General features: G+C 35.6%; 1 protein-coding gene across 1 annotated transcript in view; it reads right to left on the reverse strand.

The window, feature by feature from the left end:
• The window catches only part of FAP (fibroblast activation protein alpha), a 73,568-nt gene that overhangs the window by 40,152 nt on the left and 16,091 nt on the right, over window positions 1–17,325 (reverse strand). Inside the window, exons 5-12 of the mRNA XM_077154014.1 lie at window positions 16,558–16,652; window positions 15,588–15,662; window positions 14,045–14,097; window positions 10,668–10,740; window positions 9,869–9,989; window positions 8,582–8,736; window positions 6,439–6,542; window positions 4,476–4,611 (exon numbers count right to left, since the gene is read on the reverse strand). Of these exons, the coding sequence (XP_077010129.1) occupies window positions 4,476–4,611; window positions 6,439–6,542; window positions 8,582–8,736; window positions 9,869–9,989; window positions 10,668–10,740; window positions 14,045–14,097; window positions 15,588–15,662; window positions 16,558–16,652 (812 nt within the window). The remainder of the gene's footprint in view (window positions 1–4,475; window positions 4,612–6,438; window positions 6,543–8,581; window positions 8,737–9,868; window positions 9,990–10,667; window positions 10,741–14,044; window positions 14,098–15,587; window positions 15,663–16,557; window positions 16,653–17,325) is intronic.

The following is a 17,325-nucleotide window of genomic DNA, read 5'->3' on the forward strand; positions in this document are numbered from 1 at the left end:
AAAAATAGGTCCCAAATATGCTCAAAGAGCTAAAGGAAAACTCAAAGATCGTAGATGAACCCAAAGAGAATGTCAATAGAGAGATGAAAATTATGTAAAGGAACTAAACAGAGCTGAAAACCACAGCAGCAGAAATTTACTACAGATTGGAACTGGCACAGTAAAGAAATCAGAGCACCTGAAATTAAGATAATTGAGATCATTCCATCTGAGGAGCCGAAAAAAGAAAGAACGAAGAAAAGTAAAGAGAGCTTGAGTAACCTGTGGGATACCATCAGGCGTATCATTATACACATGAAGGGAGTTCCAGAAGGACAAGAGAAAATTCAGAGATATAATGGCTGAAAACATCCCAAATTTAATGAACGACATGAATATATACGTATATCCAAGATGCTCAGTAAACTCCAACCGAGATAACTGGACACAGACTCACACTGCAGCGTAATCAAATTGTTGAATGGCCAAAGATAAAGAGAGAAGCAACATGTCACATACATGGGAACTTCAATAGACTAAGTGCCGATTTCTCACTGGAAACTATGGAGGCAAGAAAGGAGTGGGAGGATATATTTAAAATGCTGAAAGCAAAAATGCCAATCAAGAATTCTATCTCCTGAAAAACTATGCTTCAAAAATGAGGGAGAGATTTAGACAACACTAGATAAACAAAAACTGAGGGAATTTGTGACTACTAGACAGGCCCTGAAGAGATGCTGAAAAGAGTTCTGCAGGTTGAAGGAAAAGACAATAGATTGAAGCTGCATGAAGAAATACAGATCTCTGGTGAGGGTAATAACATTGGTAAATATAAATGCCGGTGCTAGTGTGTTTTTGATTGGTAACTCTACTTCTTACTTCCTACAGGATCTAAAAGGGAAATGTATAAAATGTAATGATGCAGTATAGGCTTTGGACTCATAAGGCACAAATATGTAATTGGTGACAAGAACTACATAAAGGTGGGGGATCAGAAAGTTATAGGAACATAGTCTATGTATACTACTAAAGTTAAGTTGATATCAAAGCAAATAAGATTGTTATAGATTTAGAATAGTAAATTTAAGCCCCATTGTAACGACAAAGAAAACGTGGAGAATATGTAAGTAAGCTCAGAGAAACAGAAATTAGAGAACAGATTGCTAGGAGTGGAAGATAGGGGGTTTAAGTAAATGTATAATGGATGAAGGTTTTGTGTGGGGAGATGGGAAAGTTTTCACAATGGGAGGTGGTGAGGGTAACACAACATTGTAAATGTGATTAATCTCATTGAATGGTATGCTTGGGAGTGGTTGAGATGGGAAACGTTTGCTTTGTATATGTTCTCACAATTTAAAAAAAGAAAAAGCAACTAAAGAGAATAAGTAAATATAATACATGATCTGGGAGGGAATCTAGCAAGGGAGGAGAAAAGGCTCAAAGGGACATTACTGGAACATACAAAAATTGGACTATAGACTGTACGTTTTAAATCAATGTTAAATTTCTTTAATTGGATTACTGCATTTAGGAGGCTAAATAAGTAAAGAGCCTTGTTCTTGGGAAACGTGCAGGGTGATATTAAGTGTTCAAGGAGCACGATCTATACAACCTATACTCAACTGTCCAGGAAATTAATAGATAGATAGATAGATAGATAGATAGATAGATAGATAGATAGATAGATAGAATGATTCAGCAAATGTTACAGAATGCTAAAATTTGTGGATCTCGGTACCTGAGGGTGGGAGGTAGGGGTATATTAGAGTTCTTTGTATGGAGTTTGTACTATTTTTATAACTGTCCTGAAAGTTTCAAAGTACATCAAAACGAAAAGTTAAAAAAATAGCCACCAAAAGAGTTAAGCAGAGTTTTGGCTGAGATTGCAAGATCATAACGACATCACTTCCTCTTCTGCCTGGAGCCATAACTAGACTACACTTCTCAGTCTCTCTTCCTTTTGGATGTGGTCATGTGATAAGTTCTAGCTAGCAGAGTTAACAGCAGAAAAGCCTCCTGAAACGTCTTAAAAAACCCTCAAATGCACCACCCTCCCTTCTTATTCCCATTTCCTAGCTGGATGTTGATGCTCAGGTTTGAATTATCTTGGAATAGCTTTGGAAGTCATTAGATGAACAGAGCAGAAATGCCAAAAACCTGGTTCCTGAACAACCCTATGAAGCAGAACCCCGAACTGCCCACCCCGCCATGCCCCACTTACCTGGATTCACTAGGGTATGGCTACATGAGTGCATGCTACATTCTACTTTATTAGCCCACTGAATTATTGGAGGGTTGTTTGTTTGTTCGTTTTTTTTAGCCTACTTTGCAAATACACTGACCTGAAGAATAATAAGATTTCTTGAGAAGTCAGAGGAAGAACCAGAAAGGAAAGAACAGTCAATAAAGTAGAAGAAAAATCACAAGACGGGGGACAGTCATAGAAAGCAAGGGAATAATATATTTTAAGAAGAGTGTCAGCTATCTCCTATAGGTTTAAGCCAATGCACCAAAAAAGAACAAGGCAAGACAAAGCTGGAAAACATAGTGATTTAAAGAATTTTTAGCTGGAAAGATAAAATTTAAACGAACCTTAATCCCCTTTATAGAGAAGAAAGAATAATGTGAAAGATTTTTCTTCCCCAAACTATAAATTTCTTAATACATCTCACTAATAGGACCATTTTGCAAGTAACTATTGCCAGTTTTTTTTTAATGCAGTTTTACTAAGATATATTCATATACCATACAAACCATCTGACTTGCCACTTGTTTTTGCCTCTTTGTTTTAGTTATGACTCCAAACATGAATGAAATGTTGCTAGGTCACCTTGCCTTAAATATTATTTGTTTTCAAAGCATATGAATATACATGTCAGTCATGAGTCTGGTGGCTGGAAAATTCAACACTCTGTTGTTCTTAAATCTGAAATGTCAGATTTGTCAGATTATTTATCTTAAAACAAAACAGAGGTTGTTTAGAAATCCTAAGGTTATTTAAACCTGGCATTTTAAATTTAACTACTGTTTGTTGGCCGAGAACCTAAAATGTATATTCCAGGATATTCCACACTTCATTGAATGAGCATCTTAAATATTCTGTCAGTTTGGACTAAAGTTGTCTCAGATTTTGATAAATTAGAATTTCAGATTCCAAAGGAATCACAGTTTTTAAATGCCTAGTTTTAGGAACTAAAAAATTGTGTTTAAATGATCAATTTCATAATTTTCAACCTAATAAAATTAAAGCAATCCTTTTAATATCTAGTTTAAATGAAAAAGTTGAAGTTATAGTCACCCCAAATTGACTAATCAGATCAATGGTTTCTAATTAACTAATGTAATCAAGATTAGTCTGTCTTTTCTGCCTAAATGCTGCATTGAAGCCAAAATCTTTTTTCTGCTTTGTATAACAGGATAAAAATAAGCTTCTAGCATATTCCATCAAAATTAGTCAAGCCTCTTACAGACATAGTAGTGATTTCAGAAATATTTTTAGCCTGAATTATGTAGACTATTACAGTCCTAATATACATCCACAGAGATTCAGATGACTTTTTCTTACAAAACACTGTGTCCTAATTTGAAAATGGAATTTAGTGATTTACTTTGATTGCTCTGTTTTTTTCTTACTTTATAATACAGCTTTATTCTATATTTGATTTAATGAAACATTTTCTTTATAATTAGAAGTCTCATGAAATGCACTCATCAAATTCCCTATTTAAAGAAAACATTTTGTATTGTTTAGTCTATAATATGAGTACTTATTAACAGGCTTATTTTAAAGCTTTTAGACTGGTGAAGTATTTTTCTGAATCATTAGTTCAACAGATTATGTTTGGATTAGAACAACAGAAACAATTAACCCCCCCCCCCCCAATAAATCCGTGCCTAGCCTTCGAGATTTCCCCTCCGCCATATGGGGCACCCTGCTACATACCAAGTGTCATTAGTCTGATCTGATCTTTCATGTCATGTTCTCAGTCATCCACTTTTGGCTTTAAAATGAGATTTGGCTTTCTTTTGATAATATCTGTTCCCCTTGGAATTTAAATTTTGTCTGTTTTGACCTTGAGTAGAATGTGTTCCACTTCCATTTCTTTTACGGTTCTCTTGCATAGAGCGCATCTATTTCCGTAACAGACCCACCTTATCTTCAGTACTTTCCCTTTTTTTGACTCCCAATTTTCTAATCTCAAAAAGATGGATTTCAAATCTGATTAAGAATCAGATACCCGATTCTTCCAATGCCATATATATCATTTAGTAATTTTTGTTATTCAAGTTCAAGGCTAATACCTCTCAAAGCAACAAGTAGTATCCAGTTAATTCGATACAAACAATGGACCTGTGGATTCAGAGTGCTTCTTTGCAAAACAATCAGGAGTTGAGTGCAGTAATCCTGAATTTAAAATGTAAAATATTGTAAATAAGTCCCCCCCATTGCATTTTCATCTTCAGAAGCATGCATCTGTGATCTTAATATACTTTACCTTTGGACAGTCCCATATCTGCCAGTCTTCCCTGAAATCACATATAGACAACACAGAAACATTCTGGACTCTTTTTAGCCATTGTAAACATATTCGTTCATCTGTAGCCCATGTGAGCCAACTGAAATAGTAATCACTGCAAATAAATTAAAAGTCACAACCATAAGACAATATCACACTCAAATAATTTCTAAATAATGTATTTTATCATTATGGAATATTTATTCAGTAGATAAGGAAGCCAAAACTTTCTTTTCTCTGGAGAGAGTTTAAATTTATCTGCTAGCTTTTGCAGGCTACCTACAAAAGAGCTCATTCATCTAAAGGAATTATTTCATTGAATTTTCCTCCACATTTTGGACTTTTAACATTTTGGGGACTTAGGATATAAGGCCAAAGCCATCTGTTATTCAAAAGGGGAGAAAAGATTAAACTGACTATTTTGCATAAAAAGACTCAATTTTTCACTTTTTAATTAGTAAAGAGAGAGCCCAGCATAGTGAAAAGGCAACTTCCTTTCTTGTCACCTTGTATTGGAAGCCAGGGCAGGCATTCAAATAGGGGTTATTATTACAATTAGAGGTGATGTATACCAAGTAACTCAAACAATGCTTGTCACAACCCAGGTGCTAATGAACAGCAGCAATGATGGCTTGACTCTTGGGGAGCATATTAATGTAAATGAGCCACAGAATTTTGGTACATCAATGAAACCACAAAGTTGTAAGGGACTTCAGGGTTAAATTCTGGTTTTATCTCCTGCATCCTTGGGCCTCTTAGTTAACCCTTTTGTGTTTCTGCTTCTATGTAAAATAAGAATAGGCACACTACTAGTTTTAAAGGTGCTGTAAAGATTAGCTGAGGTGACAAAGCCCTTAAGAACTATGCCTGCTACATTTTGAGTGCTAAGAAAATGTCAGCTACTACCACTATAATATTAATATTTTACAGATGCTCACACAAGCTTCTTAACTTTCTTTGGTTCTCTTTCCACCAATCCATCTGCTTCCTTAGGGGATTGAGACTTTTTTTAATGCTATATTCAGGCACGTTTTCATCAACTAGATTGGGCTGGGGAGTAACAGATAATTCAAAAAATTACTGTCATTTTTTATTATCCAAGAGTGGATTAACCTTGGCAAGACTCAGCAGAGGTCTCAGATGGGGTTCTTTTTCCCTGTTAGTGATTAATTCATTGGCCTGGCTGACTGTCCTTCCTGAAGCTGGAGGAAAGGAGCCAAGCTTTGGACTGCTAGGGGTTGGAAAGCAGTAAAAGGACCAGCAGGCAGGGCTAGGGGACACCTCCCTCTTTCCCACCTCACCCAGAACAACCACAGTGGAATGGTGAGGGGGCTACAAGGTTGCTGAAATCAGGTCTCACCAGACAAAGCCTAAATAGGGCACGGCTCTGGGGCCATGCGTTCCAGCTCAGTTCCCAATGTGTCTCAAATTAATCCCCAAACAGATTATCCTGCAACCAAAAAACTGAGAATAAGGGAAAATCCAAGTGGAAAATGATAATATCTGAAGAGGGTTGGATTGTCTTCTCTTGTTTACTATGTGCATGTGTTAAAAATAGATCCATAAACCCTGGGTTTGAGGTTAAATAGGCCAGACTTGAAAAAAAATCAGGCTGGGGACAAGTATGAATTTTACTATCTGCTTGTTGGTCCCAAGTTTCTATCTGCACATCTAAGGAAAGTATTACTTAGATTGATCACTGTGATCACCTTTATGGATGTGGAAAGCATTGACACCTTAAAGCCAATTTAAGGAATGTATTTGTGATTTATAATTTTGTATGTATTCAGCTGTGCATGTAAAATTTTTTTGCTTTTTTTTTTTTACTTACATCATGTACATCACACACACTCACTAGAACAGAAGTGTAACTCTGATTAAGAAATTTTAAAATGCTATAAATTCAGTTTAAAAAGGTGGGAGGAATCTGGGATTAATTTACCTTGAGGCTATCATTGCTGGTACTGGCACTTCTGTGGGACCTATCTGTCCAGGGTAAGTGGTATCAATAATAAATATTCGAACCACAGGATTCTTAGCCCCAGCCTGCCAAGAAAATGGAAGTATGTAAACTCACAGAATTCCCATTATCCCCAACATTTTAAAGACACTTTGGGAACCTGGGCATATTTTTATAAACTAGTAATGGTAAGCATGTTACTATTGAAAACATTCTGTTCATAACATGAATAGGAACTTCATTTCAGTTTTACTTGGAGGGCAATTCCAGATGTTGTGTCCACCAAAGTGAAAACATATATTTTAAATGCTTAGTGGGACAACTTTGATTTATAGGGAAAAAGATTTAGGGTATGAAAATGCAATTCTGTGATGGACTTCATACTCTCTCTTCTGATTTCCAAGGCATGTCTGACCCATTATTATTAGGAGTCTTATATTAATAATCCTTTCTCCATGTGCTGAGGGAGCAGGAGTACAGAGAGGTATTGGCTTTGGGGAGAAAGTGGAAAGAAGCAATAGATGAATAATACGTTTTGTTTTTGTCCTCTAATTTACTTAGGATAGTCACAAGTGTTTGATCTACTAGCCAGTTACATTACCACCCTACCATTTCTATAGGATTAGGGAAGTTTTTTCTCCAAATCAAATGTCCATGGGATTTACAGTTTTCCTGATTCACAAGAAATGGGCTTATGCCCAGATATTAAGAATTTCTGTTCTTTTACCACAGAAAGAGAGAACTTATAACAGTAATACAATTCAAATCCACAAAGTTTAGTTCCATAGCCTTAAATGACTCAGTGGTGCTTGAATTTATCTAAAGAATTGTCGAGTCTCTCATAAAACCTCCCTGTTTCATTCCCACTTTTAGCAAGGCCTTCACTGGTCCACTGGAGTTGTTCCATCCCTCAGTCAAATGTGGGATGTTTCTCTCAGCAACTTGAGTCTGCAAAGAAACATGATAATTTGGGCCCAAGTTCCCCCATGAGAGTCAGTCCCCACTCAGTTCTAGGTTTCCTCACCTCTCTCGCTCCCACAGACCCACAGAGATTTGAGCTCTTTCACATCTTGGCTACAAAGCATCACATCTTTCACTTCCAAACATCTCTGGTTTTTAGAATTTCTACACAGGCCACGAGGGATCTCCTACTAAACACTTATGACTTGCCCATTGCCTTTTCTCCAATGGCTTTTAACATAAATATAAGGCTATCTTTAATTTATACTTCCCCAGCAATGGCCACTTTGGCTGGCTTCAGAATCCACTTGTGTGTGTGCTGACATCCCTTCTTTGTTCCATATAGGAACCCACTGAATCTATCTACGACAGAACTTCCTCAGTGAGGAAAAACAATAGAGATTAAAGAACAAAGAGCCACATTCTAAAATCACTTCTGACTCCTTGCACAAAAGGGAATTTTATGCATTGAGCCCCACTTTCAACATTTCTTATCTAAACTGAAATGAGGACGCAAAGCTTTTCCACTATGACATGGCCATTTGCCTACTGCCCACACAGGTCTCCCCTTCTCAGTCCCAGGGCTGAAGAATGACAGCAACAACAAAAAATATCTGTACATACACCAGGAATGCTATCATGCTAGATAGGCAAGGAACTTTGGGCTTACGGCACGTCTAATTCTCCTCAAGGAAGAATCTGAGGCTCACAAAGTTCACCTACTTTGTATAGCCAGGAAAGATTATGACTCATACCTGCTTCTACCTGACAGGCACATCAAGTTCAACATTCATATTTCCCATTGTAGCTCCCATTTTGATGAGAATTCAAGAGGGAATTGCAAAACAGAATTTTACCCTGAATTTGGAGCATGAAATATGAAAAAATTTAAAAGTAAGTTAAGCTTGTTTTTCTTCCATGATCTAGACCATATGTTCTTTAAAGATTCTGCAATGGGTTTTGCAAAGACTACTTCATCCAGTACAACCAGATGTCCAAAGCAACAGATGTCCATATAAATAATAGAGCACAGTACCATGTTTGCCTTACAATGCACAAGGATAAAAAGCTCTCCAAACTTGTTGATCCCACCTCTATTCATGGTAATAGCTGCTCATTTTGACACCAGGGTAACGAAAGCATCTGCTCAAAATATTCAACATACCTTTGGGTAGGGGATATTTATCGTTCTAGGGTACTGTTCATCACCATAATAGGAATAAGCAATGACTGGTATTTCTGTATCATTAAACTCTGCATATGCTATAAATTTTCCATTAGGAGACCACCAGAGAGCATATTTTGTAGCGAGCATTTCCTCTGAAAAATAAGCATTAGCATATTAATGACAATTAAATTTTACTTTAAAAACTCTTGTAAACACTGAAATATATTTTGCCTGAAATAATTTACTTAATGCGGATATGACACATGCTATACTTTAGCTATTTTAGAAATAAATAGTTCAGGTCAAGAAGAATAGTTTAAACTTACCCCTATATTAAACAGCAATTGGTCTAGTTAGGAATTGACATTAATCAGAGATGTTAATTAAAAATATTTGGTAGAAGTTTAGATATAATGATGTGGGAATGCGAAATGTGGCAAATGTTAAAACTGGTGGATCTGGTATCTGGTGGGGAGGGTATATTGTAGTTCTCTGTGTGGCTTTTAAATTACTTTCGCAAGGATCCTGTAAGTTTGACACTATTTCAAAATAAAAAATTCAAAGAAAAAAATTGAATAGCTCAGCAATTATTAATTTTCACCTGGGATGAAGCATCTAGTTTTTACAGACACCTAAACTTGAAAATTTTTAATTATTCCACAGAGTGACATAAACACTAAAAGTTGAATTTCTTTCCCAGGAATTAAAAAAGAAAAAGCACTGAATCAATTTAGTTGCATTTTTTAATAAAAACCGGAACTAGAAGACCTTGTAAAGTTTAATCAAACCCTGGATCCTATAAACTTGATTCCTACAGTTTCCTTTTGATGGCTATTTTATTATTAATGTTTTAATTATAAATACACACTCTGGAATGAGGACAGATATTGTAAGAGCATCAGAAACTAAGTATATTTTCCCAAAAATAATATAGACAATTGCTTAGTTTTGGAGAAAAGATGTATTTCTCATGAAAAAGAAGAAGAAGAAGAAAAAAAAACCTGAGAAAATGTACTAACACAAGCCCTAAGGACTACATACTTCTTGGAACACAAATTATTACGACTCCTTTATGTATAAAATTCACGAAAATAAATTCTACTGATATTACGCTATGAAAATTTTCTTCTTTTAGAATAGCAAATCCTTTTCAACATCTGAACACACATTTCAGAAATACCTTTCATCTAAATAAGATACCACTCGTCCAAATCTTATGTAATGTATAAAAAATTTTTCAATAAAACCCTAAAATAGCAGCAGTAGGAAAAGTACACAGTTTACCTTCATAAACCCAGTCTGGGATTCCATTAAATATTTTATTTTCCTTTCCATTATATGTTATCTGAATAGGTGGATCTCCTGGTCTTTGTTTCAAATAGACATTGTTTTGATAGACATATGCCTAGAACAGGTGATAAATTAGTTAATAAAAAAAAAGTTCCATAAGAAAGACAATGATGGCCATAGACTTGTGTTAATTACTTGACTAACCTTTGAAAAGATGGTAATCCAGATACAAAAGACTCACAACTAAAATATCATTTTAATAGGCCAAAAAAAGTCCCCAAACAACCCACAATGACATTAATTATGATTTTTAAGATCTATATCAAATAAAGAATAAATTCCACTATTAAATTAGCTGTCTTATTACCTAACTAAAGAATTATGTGTATTGACAGAAGTCAAATAAATCTCTGAATATTAATAGCCAGCCAGATCTAATCTTTATTTAGAGTCCTTAAATAAGAGCTTGGACAAAATTTCATGTTGTCTGAAGCTAGTCTGGGAAACTTGTGAAAACCATATTTTCCTGAGCTTTCTGGCACCACACATTCTGGCTGAGTATAAGGATAAAGTTTTTGACGGCGATATTTAAAGAAATCTATCCATGAGCTTGAGATTTTACGGAATTCTCAGATGGGTTTCAATTTATCAAAACTCTTCCCATTTTTAACCACTAAAACACTCATGAATGCATTTTTTTTTCCTTTCAGGCAGGGAAATTTAACAAAGGCCAAAATTAAATGGCTCCTCTTTTATTTAAATGATTAAATATTTGTATAATTTAAACACTTACTAATTTACTCCCCACGGGCGACCAGCATAAGTACTGAATTGGATGAGGAAGCTCATTTTCTCTTACAAACTCTCTACAGAGAAAGAAAATAAAAGTGCCTGCAGTTCAATGCAAAAAAAAAAAAATCTGTATAAACAGAAAAAAATAAACAAACGATAAAAATGAAGGCTCATCCCTTCTGCAAACAAAATAAAGAAAATAGGAACCTGCGACTGGAGACATGGGTAGTGAATGCAGTTCTTCCACTAGCTACTTAGATGATATTGGACAAGTCACTTATCTTTCCCGGCTCTCAGTTTTTTCTGATCCTTATAGTAAATTGAATGGATAAAGGATTTATAGATTATTAGAGTGGGAACATTTCTAGGGATAATCTAACAGAACACCCTAATTTTATAGAAAAATAGACATTAGATCTGGAGAGATGATATGATTTCTTAAGGTAACATTGTTAGTTCTTGGCAGACCTCTAATTAAACTCAAGTCTTTCAACCCCTGGGACTGTAAAATTTGCACACACCATGTGGAGATGGTCGCTAAAGTGCCTTCCAGCTCTGAGATTCTATAATTGTACTGAAGTTTAATATGTACACTCCACATTCTCATTCACAACCCCCATCTCTGTGAATTCATATGCATTTCAAATTTTTGAAAATAAAATGCCATTTGACAATCTCCCCAGGGATCTGACTTGAAATCATAAAAGGAAAGGAACATCTGATCTCGAGCTAAACTGAAAAACAGATCGTATACTGGGCAGTATGCCTTAAGCTAGCAAAATCCTCCACCCATAGGGGAATTTCAAATATCCTATTGGCCAAAAATCTCATTTTGATGCTTAAAGTCACCCTGCAAATCTTCAATTGACTATCTCGCATTGTGGTGCTTTTGTAGCTCTTCAACAAGAATATGTTCCGACTTTTATATGTTAGATAGTCATAGGATGCTGTGCTGAAGCTTTGATATTTTTTGTCTTGAATATTGTATTCGTGGTTTCATCAAGACTGCTTTTGTGGGGAGGCAAAGCAAGACCTGCTTCCAAGGTATAATTTGAGGTTCCTCAAGAAAGACTCTCTGTCCCCCTAAAATATCTCTCCAACTGAACCTAAAACATGCCTGATATTTCTACCTTCCCCAGCCCTTTACATTTTGGACACCTGTGAAGACCTATAATACACATCGTACTGATTTAATTTGTTAGGTTGGGTAGCATAGGGCCTCAAGGACTCTGAGGGAACATGGCACCAGACAAATCCATTTTGATTAGAGAAAGCTGAGTGTTGCTCTTGAAGACAATTGCTGTTGCAGTGGGAGCTTTTGCTGCCAGAGGGTAGTATATATAAGCAAAAGGCCCCTGAGAGGTCAGACCATGGGAGCACATGGGTAGGGGAGTGGCCCAGAAGTAAAGACCTTTGTCTGATCCATGACTCTGCCTCATGGTGGTCTCATGTCACCTTTGACTTTCTAACATTCCTTAGTTTCCCATGTACTATGGAATCATCTATGCAATCATGTAAACAGTGCCACACTGAGAATCTCAGCACAAGTCTCTTTGTGACTCAGCAAGTCACCACAACTGCCATTTTCTGTGTTGTCTAAAGTCTTTAACTGTATGAGAGAAGAGGGTGGGGTGGGGTGAGGTGGGTGGAGGCTTCTTTGCAATGCTGCCATCTCCTCAGCTTTCCCTTCCTGAGCTTGAAACTGGCGTCATCTTCATTTTCTCTGTGGTAGATTTTCAAAAGCATATAGAAAATTTGGAATTCAGTGGCTTTTCTGACCAAAAACATCTGAAAATCTAGACAATTGTGCAGGAAAAAAAACTAACAGTGGTTTGATTGAATTAATTGCAGAAAAGGTAAATATTAAACATGATTCTGGGCTGTAAAACTAACAGAAACCATGAATAAAATATTAGAATTGACCATCTTCTTTTGGGATCCCTCTTAGTTTGGTGAACCTTGACTTAGATGGGGCATGGGAAATGTCAAAATGATTAAAACAAAGCGAGGAAATGATTAGAGTTTTAAGAAATTGTACTGAAAGACTACGGCTCCACTTCACTAGCCTAAACTTTTCTTGAGACTAGGGTTGGTGCCTCTATTTCATTTGCATTTCCCCAGATATTCTTTTCACATAGTAGGTGTTCAATAAATGCTTCTTGAATGTGATGATGTGGCTACAGAGAAGAGGGACTCAGAATATATTAGGTGGATTTCAATTCTACTTTAAAAGAAGTAGTTCCTATTTCTTAATTGGACAACTTAAGGAGATCAGGATTAATCTTTTCAGAACATTTAAAAGAAGCAGATAATTTTTTTCTGAATTTTTGTACTCTCGCTAGACAAAAGAGGTATCAGACCTGAAGATTTTTCAAAAGCTCCTCAAACCATATAATTCTTTCTACCTTTTATATAACAGCAAAGAAGATATCATATTAGGATGAATAACAAAACCAATTCATTGTCTACACTTAGCCAGGGTGATTTTTCTGAAGTGCAAATCTGATCATGTCATTTCCCATTTAAAACCCTTCAGTGATTCCCTATTGCCATCAGAACGAGATCTAAACTCTATTTAATGACTTACTCATGATTATTTGGCCCCATGCTTTCTGGCCTCACCCCTTCCTAACTTTATACCACCTCTCACCTGTCAGCATGTCCCTCCTCCAGTTTCAAATAAACTGAAGGACTTTTGAGATACCTGAACTCTCAACACTTCCCCTTTCCTTTGGGCCTTTACATTTACAATTCCTTCTGCCAGAGTTCTCTCCCTCAATTCTTCATCTACCTACTCGATTCTTTTCATTTCTTTTACATTATAAAGATTTCAAATAGTTCAAATACATAGATAAGTAAAGAAAATAATATAGACAATTTATCTACCATCTAAATGTAAGAGATGTTAATATTTTCACATTAAAAAAGCAACCTAAAATTACATAATGGATTATCTGTTCAGCTACAGCTTTAACGGTGTATCTCCATTCCTTTGGCCTACTTCCAAGGTAGTAGCTGCTCCTAAATTTTTCTATGCATGTTTTGAAGCTTTACTGCATATATCCATAAACAGCATGCTTACAATTTTGTTTTCAAAAGTGGGGGGAAAAAACTACACTGTATATAAAAATCCAAGTATTAGTCAAATAAAAGGAGACAAATTTCCCATAGAAGTATTTCCACGGATTTCTTCATTTATGTGGGTATATATATATATTTTAAGAAAAATAAGAAGAAACTAAGATTAGTAAAAAGATAATGTAGCCTTAACCTCCAATCAGAGTCTGAAATGAAAAAGTCTAGATATTAGTTTTAAATAGTTTTAACAAGTAGGCATGAAGTTTTATGTAGTATTAATAAACAGACATGGCGTTTTACCCATTTCTAAGGTCATAGATGTGATACGTTGCTACGTAAGAGTATCTCCAAAGCTGTCAGAAAGAAGAGAAGTAAAGATCAATTATGATTTTAAAAACACATTATCCATAACATATAAATATTAAGATTATGCATTACAGGTTCAGAATTTAAAAAGGACTATTTTCACAGCTGCTAGGAAGGTTCTGATTCAATTCCAAACAAGTCTTCATTTAAAGCGTTTTACTGTGGCCTTTAGTGTTGTTTGTCCAATTTCCAGAACTGCTCTCAGCAAGATTCAACCCTCACTCCATAAAAAGCCTATCCAAAGAGAATCCTAATATGAAAAGCTTTTCTTTGACACACTCTTACCCCAGGAGATTTCCCTTTCTGCTCTCTGTTGAGTGAAGTTAAGAATGTTATAGGTTTCACGGTCCGTAGGGATTATCCCATACCTGGGTAATTCATTATAATGATATTCTTTAACACTGGGTAAAGAGAATTTCATTAAACATATGCTCTCATTGTAAAATGCCTGCCTTCTTTCAATTGAGGGTAATTTTTTAAATAATAGAAATAAAAAAAGTAAAAAAGAGCTATTAGCTTGTAATTCTTTCTGAAAAAAAAAAAAGCTGCTATTCTTTCCAGTATGTTTGTGCTATGTTTAGTGAATGATACAAGTATTATTTTTTGGATTCTGGTTCTTAATGGGCTTTCAAACTCTTGGCAAAGAAGCTCCATGAGGTGAAACATGCCTTTCTGAAGACTGTTGGTGACTGAGACCTGGTGCCTCTCTACCCCTTAGAGAGGGCCAAGGTGGATTTTTGTTTTTTTAGGTGCATGGTCTGGGAATTGAACCCGGGTCTCCCTCATGGAAGGTGAGCATTCTACCACTGTACCACCAGTACACCCCAAGATTGATTTTTCATTTTCTCTATTAAAGGAGTTTGCATCTCAAATAGGATAGGAAGAATAGCAGCTAAAATGAAAGGTTCTTTATCTCAAATTAACAACTAGAAGTTTAATTCAGTTGTAAATTATTTTGCCCTTTTGCCAGTATAAGTAAGAAAAAGAAGACGAAGAACACAATTAGCTTCCCTCTACAACTTCATTCAAAAAGGGAAAAATAAAGCAACAATAATGTGGTTTGGTTTGAAGTCTTCTAAAGCCTTCTAAGCAAGGTTTTATGTAGATGGAAATTTAAATGCTGGCTCTACCCTGACTCTGTATTTCCTTGTTTGAGCAAGTGAATGAAGTATGCTACACCTTGATGTTTCTGTTTCCAATAATAATAACCTCTCATGAGGTGAAAATAGGTGAAAAATCATTGATTGATTTATGATATCAGAAAACTTTTGAAACTAACCAGACAAGAAAGTCAAAATTCTGAATAATTTGTTTATGCTTCAATTATGCTTTTTGGGCGCTTCAAAAATCTACATTAACTTCTTGAAAATTTATAGGTAAAGATACACTCTTCCTTCCTTTTACTTTTACAAACTTTTCTGTGGCTTAGTAGGAGATATAATCAGATACCACCAAATTAAATAATCAATTAAAATACCTTTGAATAATCACTTTCTAGATAAGCAAATTGCCGATCAGATGATAACCCGTAATTTGAAGCATTCACACTTTTCTGAAATTATGGAGAAGTTGGTTAGAATACAGAAAAAATAACAAAGAGCCATGTAAATTTGTAGTTCTGTAGTAATTTCATATCACTGATACATTCCTACATACATATACTTTCCATGCAATTTAAAATGTTATGCAGTGCCTACCGTATATAAAGAAATTTACCAGACACTATGCGGGAAGGATGCAATAAATAAGATACAGTTTGTGGCCTCAAGAAGCTTATAATATTAACCTCATAAATGAATAACATATTATAAATCAGAAAGTTCTACGAAGAGATAAACATTTGACATCATGAGCGCCTGGAGGAAGAAGTGATTGAATCCAAGTGAAGGATTAATGATGGCACAGAGGAGTAAGCATCATCTGAATAGTGGGATTTTAGGGGTGGAGAAAGTAGGAGGACTGAGAGTGCAGGAAGACAGAATAGCACATGCCCATATATCATAATTATCACATATTATTCTACATTGGGCACTGTCCTAAGCACTTTCACATGTTTTATCATTTAACTTTTATATAATTCAAAGACATTCTTTTATTTCCACTTTATAGATGAGGAAACCAGCATGTGAGGTTGGTAGCATGGAACCTTAACAGAGCTCCACTACTGGTAAGTGGCAGAGTTAGGATTTGAACCTAAGTTTGCCTGAATCTGGGGTCGGAGCTCTTGAGTCTCGTGGCACAGTATTTCCACAGAGGAGGAAAGGGGCGAGGTGATGGAGAAAGAGGCAGGGACAATGGTCTAATGCGGGCAGAAGCAAGAACTGGAGGAGAGCTAGAGTGGGGTGTGGAACCGGAGGGTAGGTGGGGACCAGTTCAGCAGCTGAGGAGTGAGGACATGGAAGGGCTGGCACAGGTTTCTGATGGGGAAGGCGATGTGGGATACACACCATGGTGGCATTATTCAAAATGGTGTATGATTCTCCTGTTTCGATATTATAAAATACCACATTATTATCTGCAGATTGATGAAGGTACTCTTGTCCTTTAAACAAAAAGGAAAACAAAGCATGAAATGATTTTCCCTTAACAGAAAATAAATTTCTAACAAAAAGAAAGCTCTTCTATTTCACAGACTTATTCTGTGTTGTTGGCTTTTTTTTTTTTCCTGTCTCTCCAGTAAATGCTGTTTTTGTCAGATTTAAAATAAGTTAGTGGTGGAAGGGAGGAAAGAATGCCTTTTTCTACTTTATATGAAGATGCCATGTTTGCTAGCAGCAGCCGTATTCTAACCAAGTCTAGGGACTTAGGAAGAAAATTTTGTTTTCTCTGTGGTATAAAGAGGACACATTAGTTAAAATTGGTCTGTCAATTTCACAATCATAAAAATAATGCATTACATCTGTGTTTGTTTAATTTAGTTTAAAACCAATTTTATGTGCATTTTATTTTATAAAGAGAAATGAAAATATTCTATTTTGCTTAGTGGTACTTTAGATATACAACATCAGTCAGAAAGAATTTAGTGCTCTCTTTATTTGTTTGGTTGAACTGATTCCATAACATTCTATTTCAAAAAACTATAGGCAGTATTAATTTTACAAACTTCAAAGGTTTTGTATTCAGATTGAGATTTTTTCCTGTTTTTTCAGATTATCCAGAACAACAACGAAAGTTTGCTTTTGGTAAAATTTCCTGTGGCCACTCCTACATCAGTA

This window comes from Tamandua tetradactyla, chromosome 3, assembly GCF_023851605.1.
Source record: "Tamandua tetradactyla isolate mTamTet1 chromosome 3, mTamTet1.pri, whole genome shotgun sequence".
NCBI lineage: Eukaryota > Metazoa > Chordata > Mammalia > Pilosa > Myrmecophagidae > Tamandua > Tamandua tetradactyla.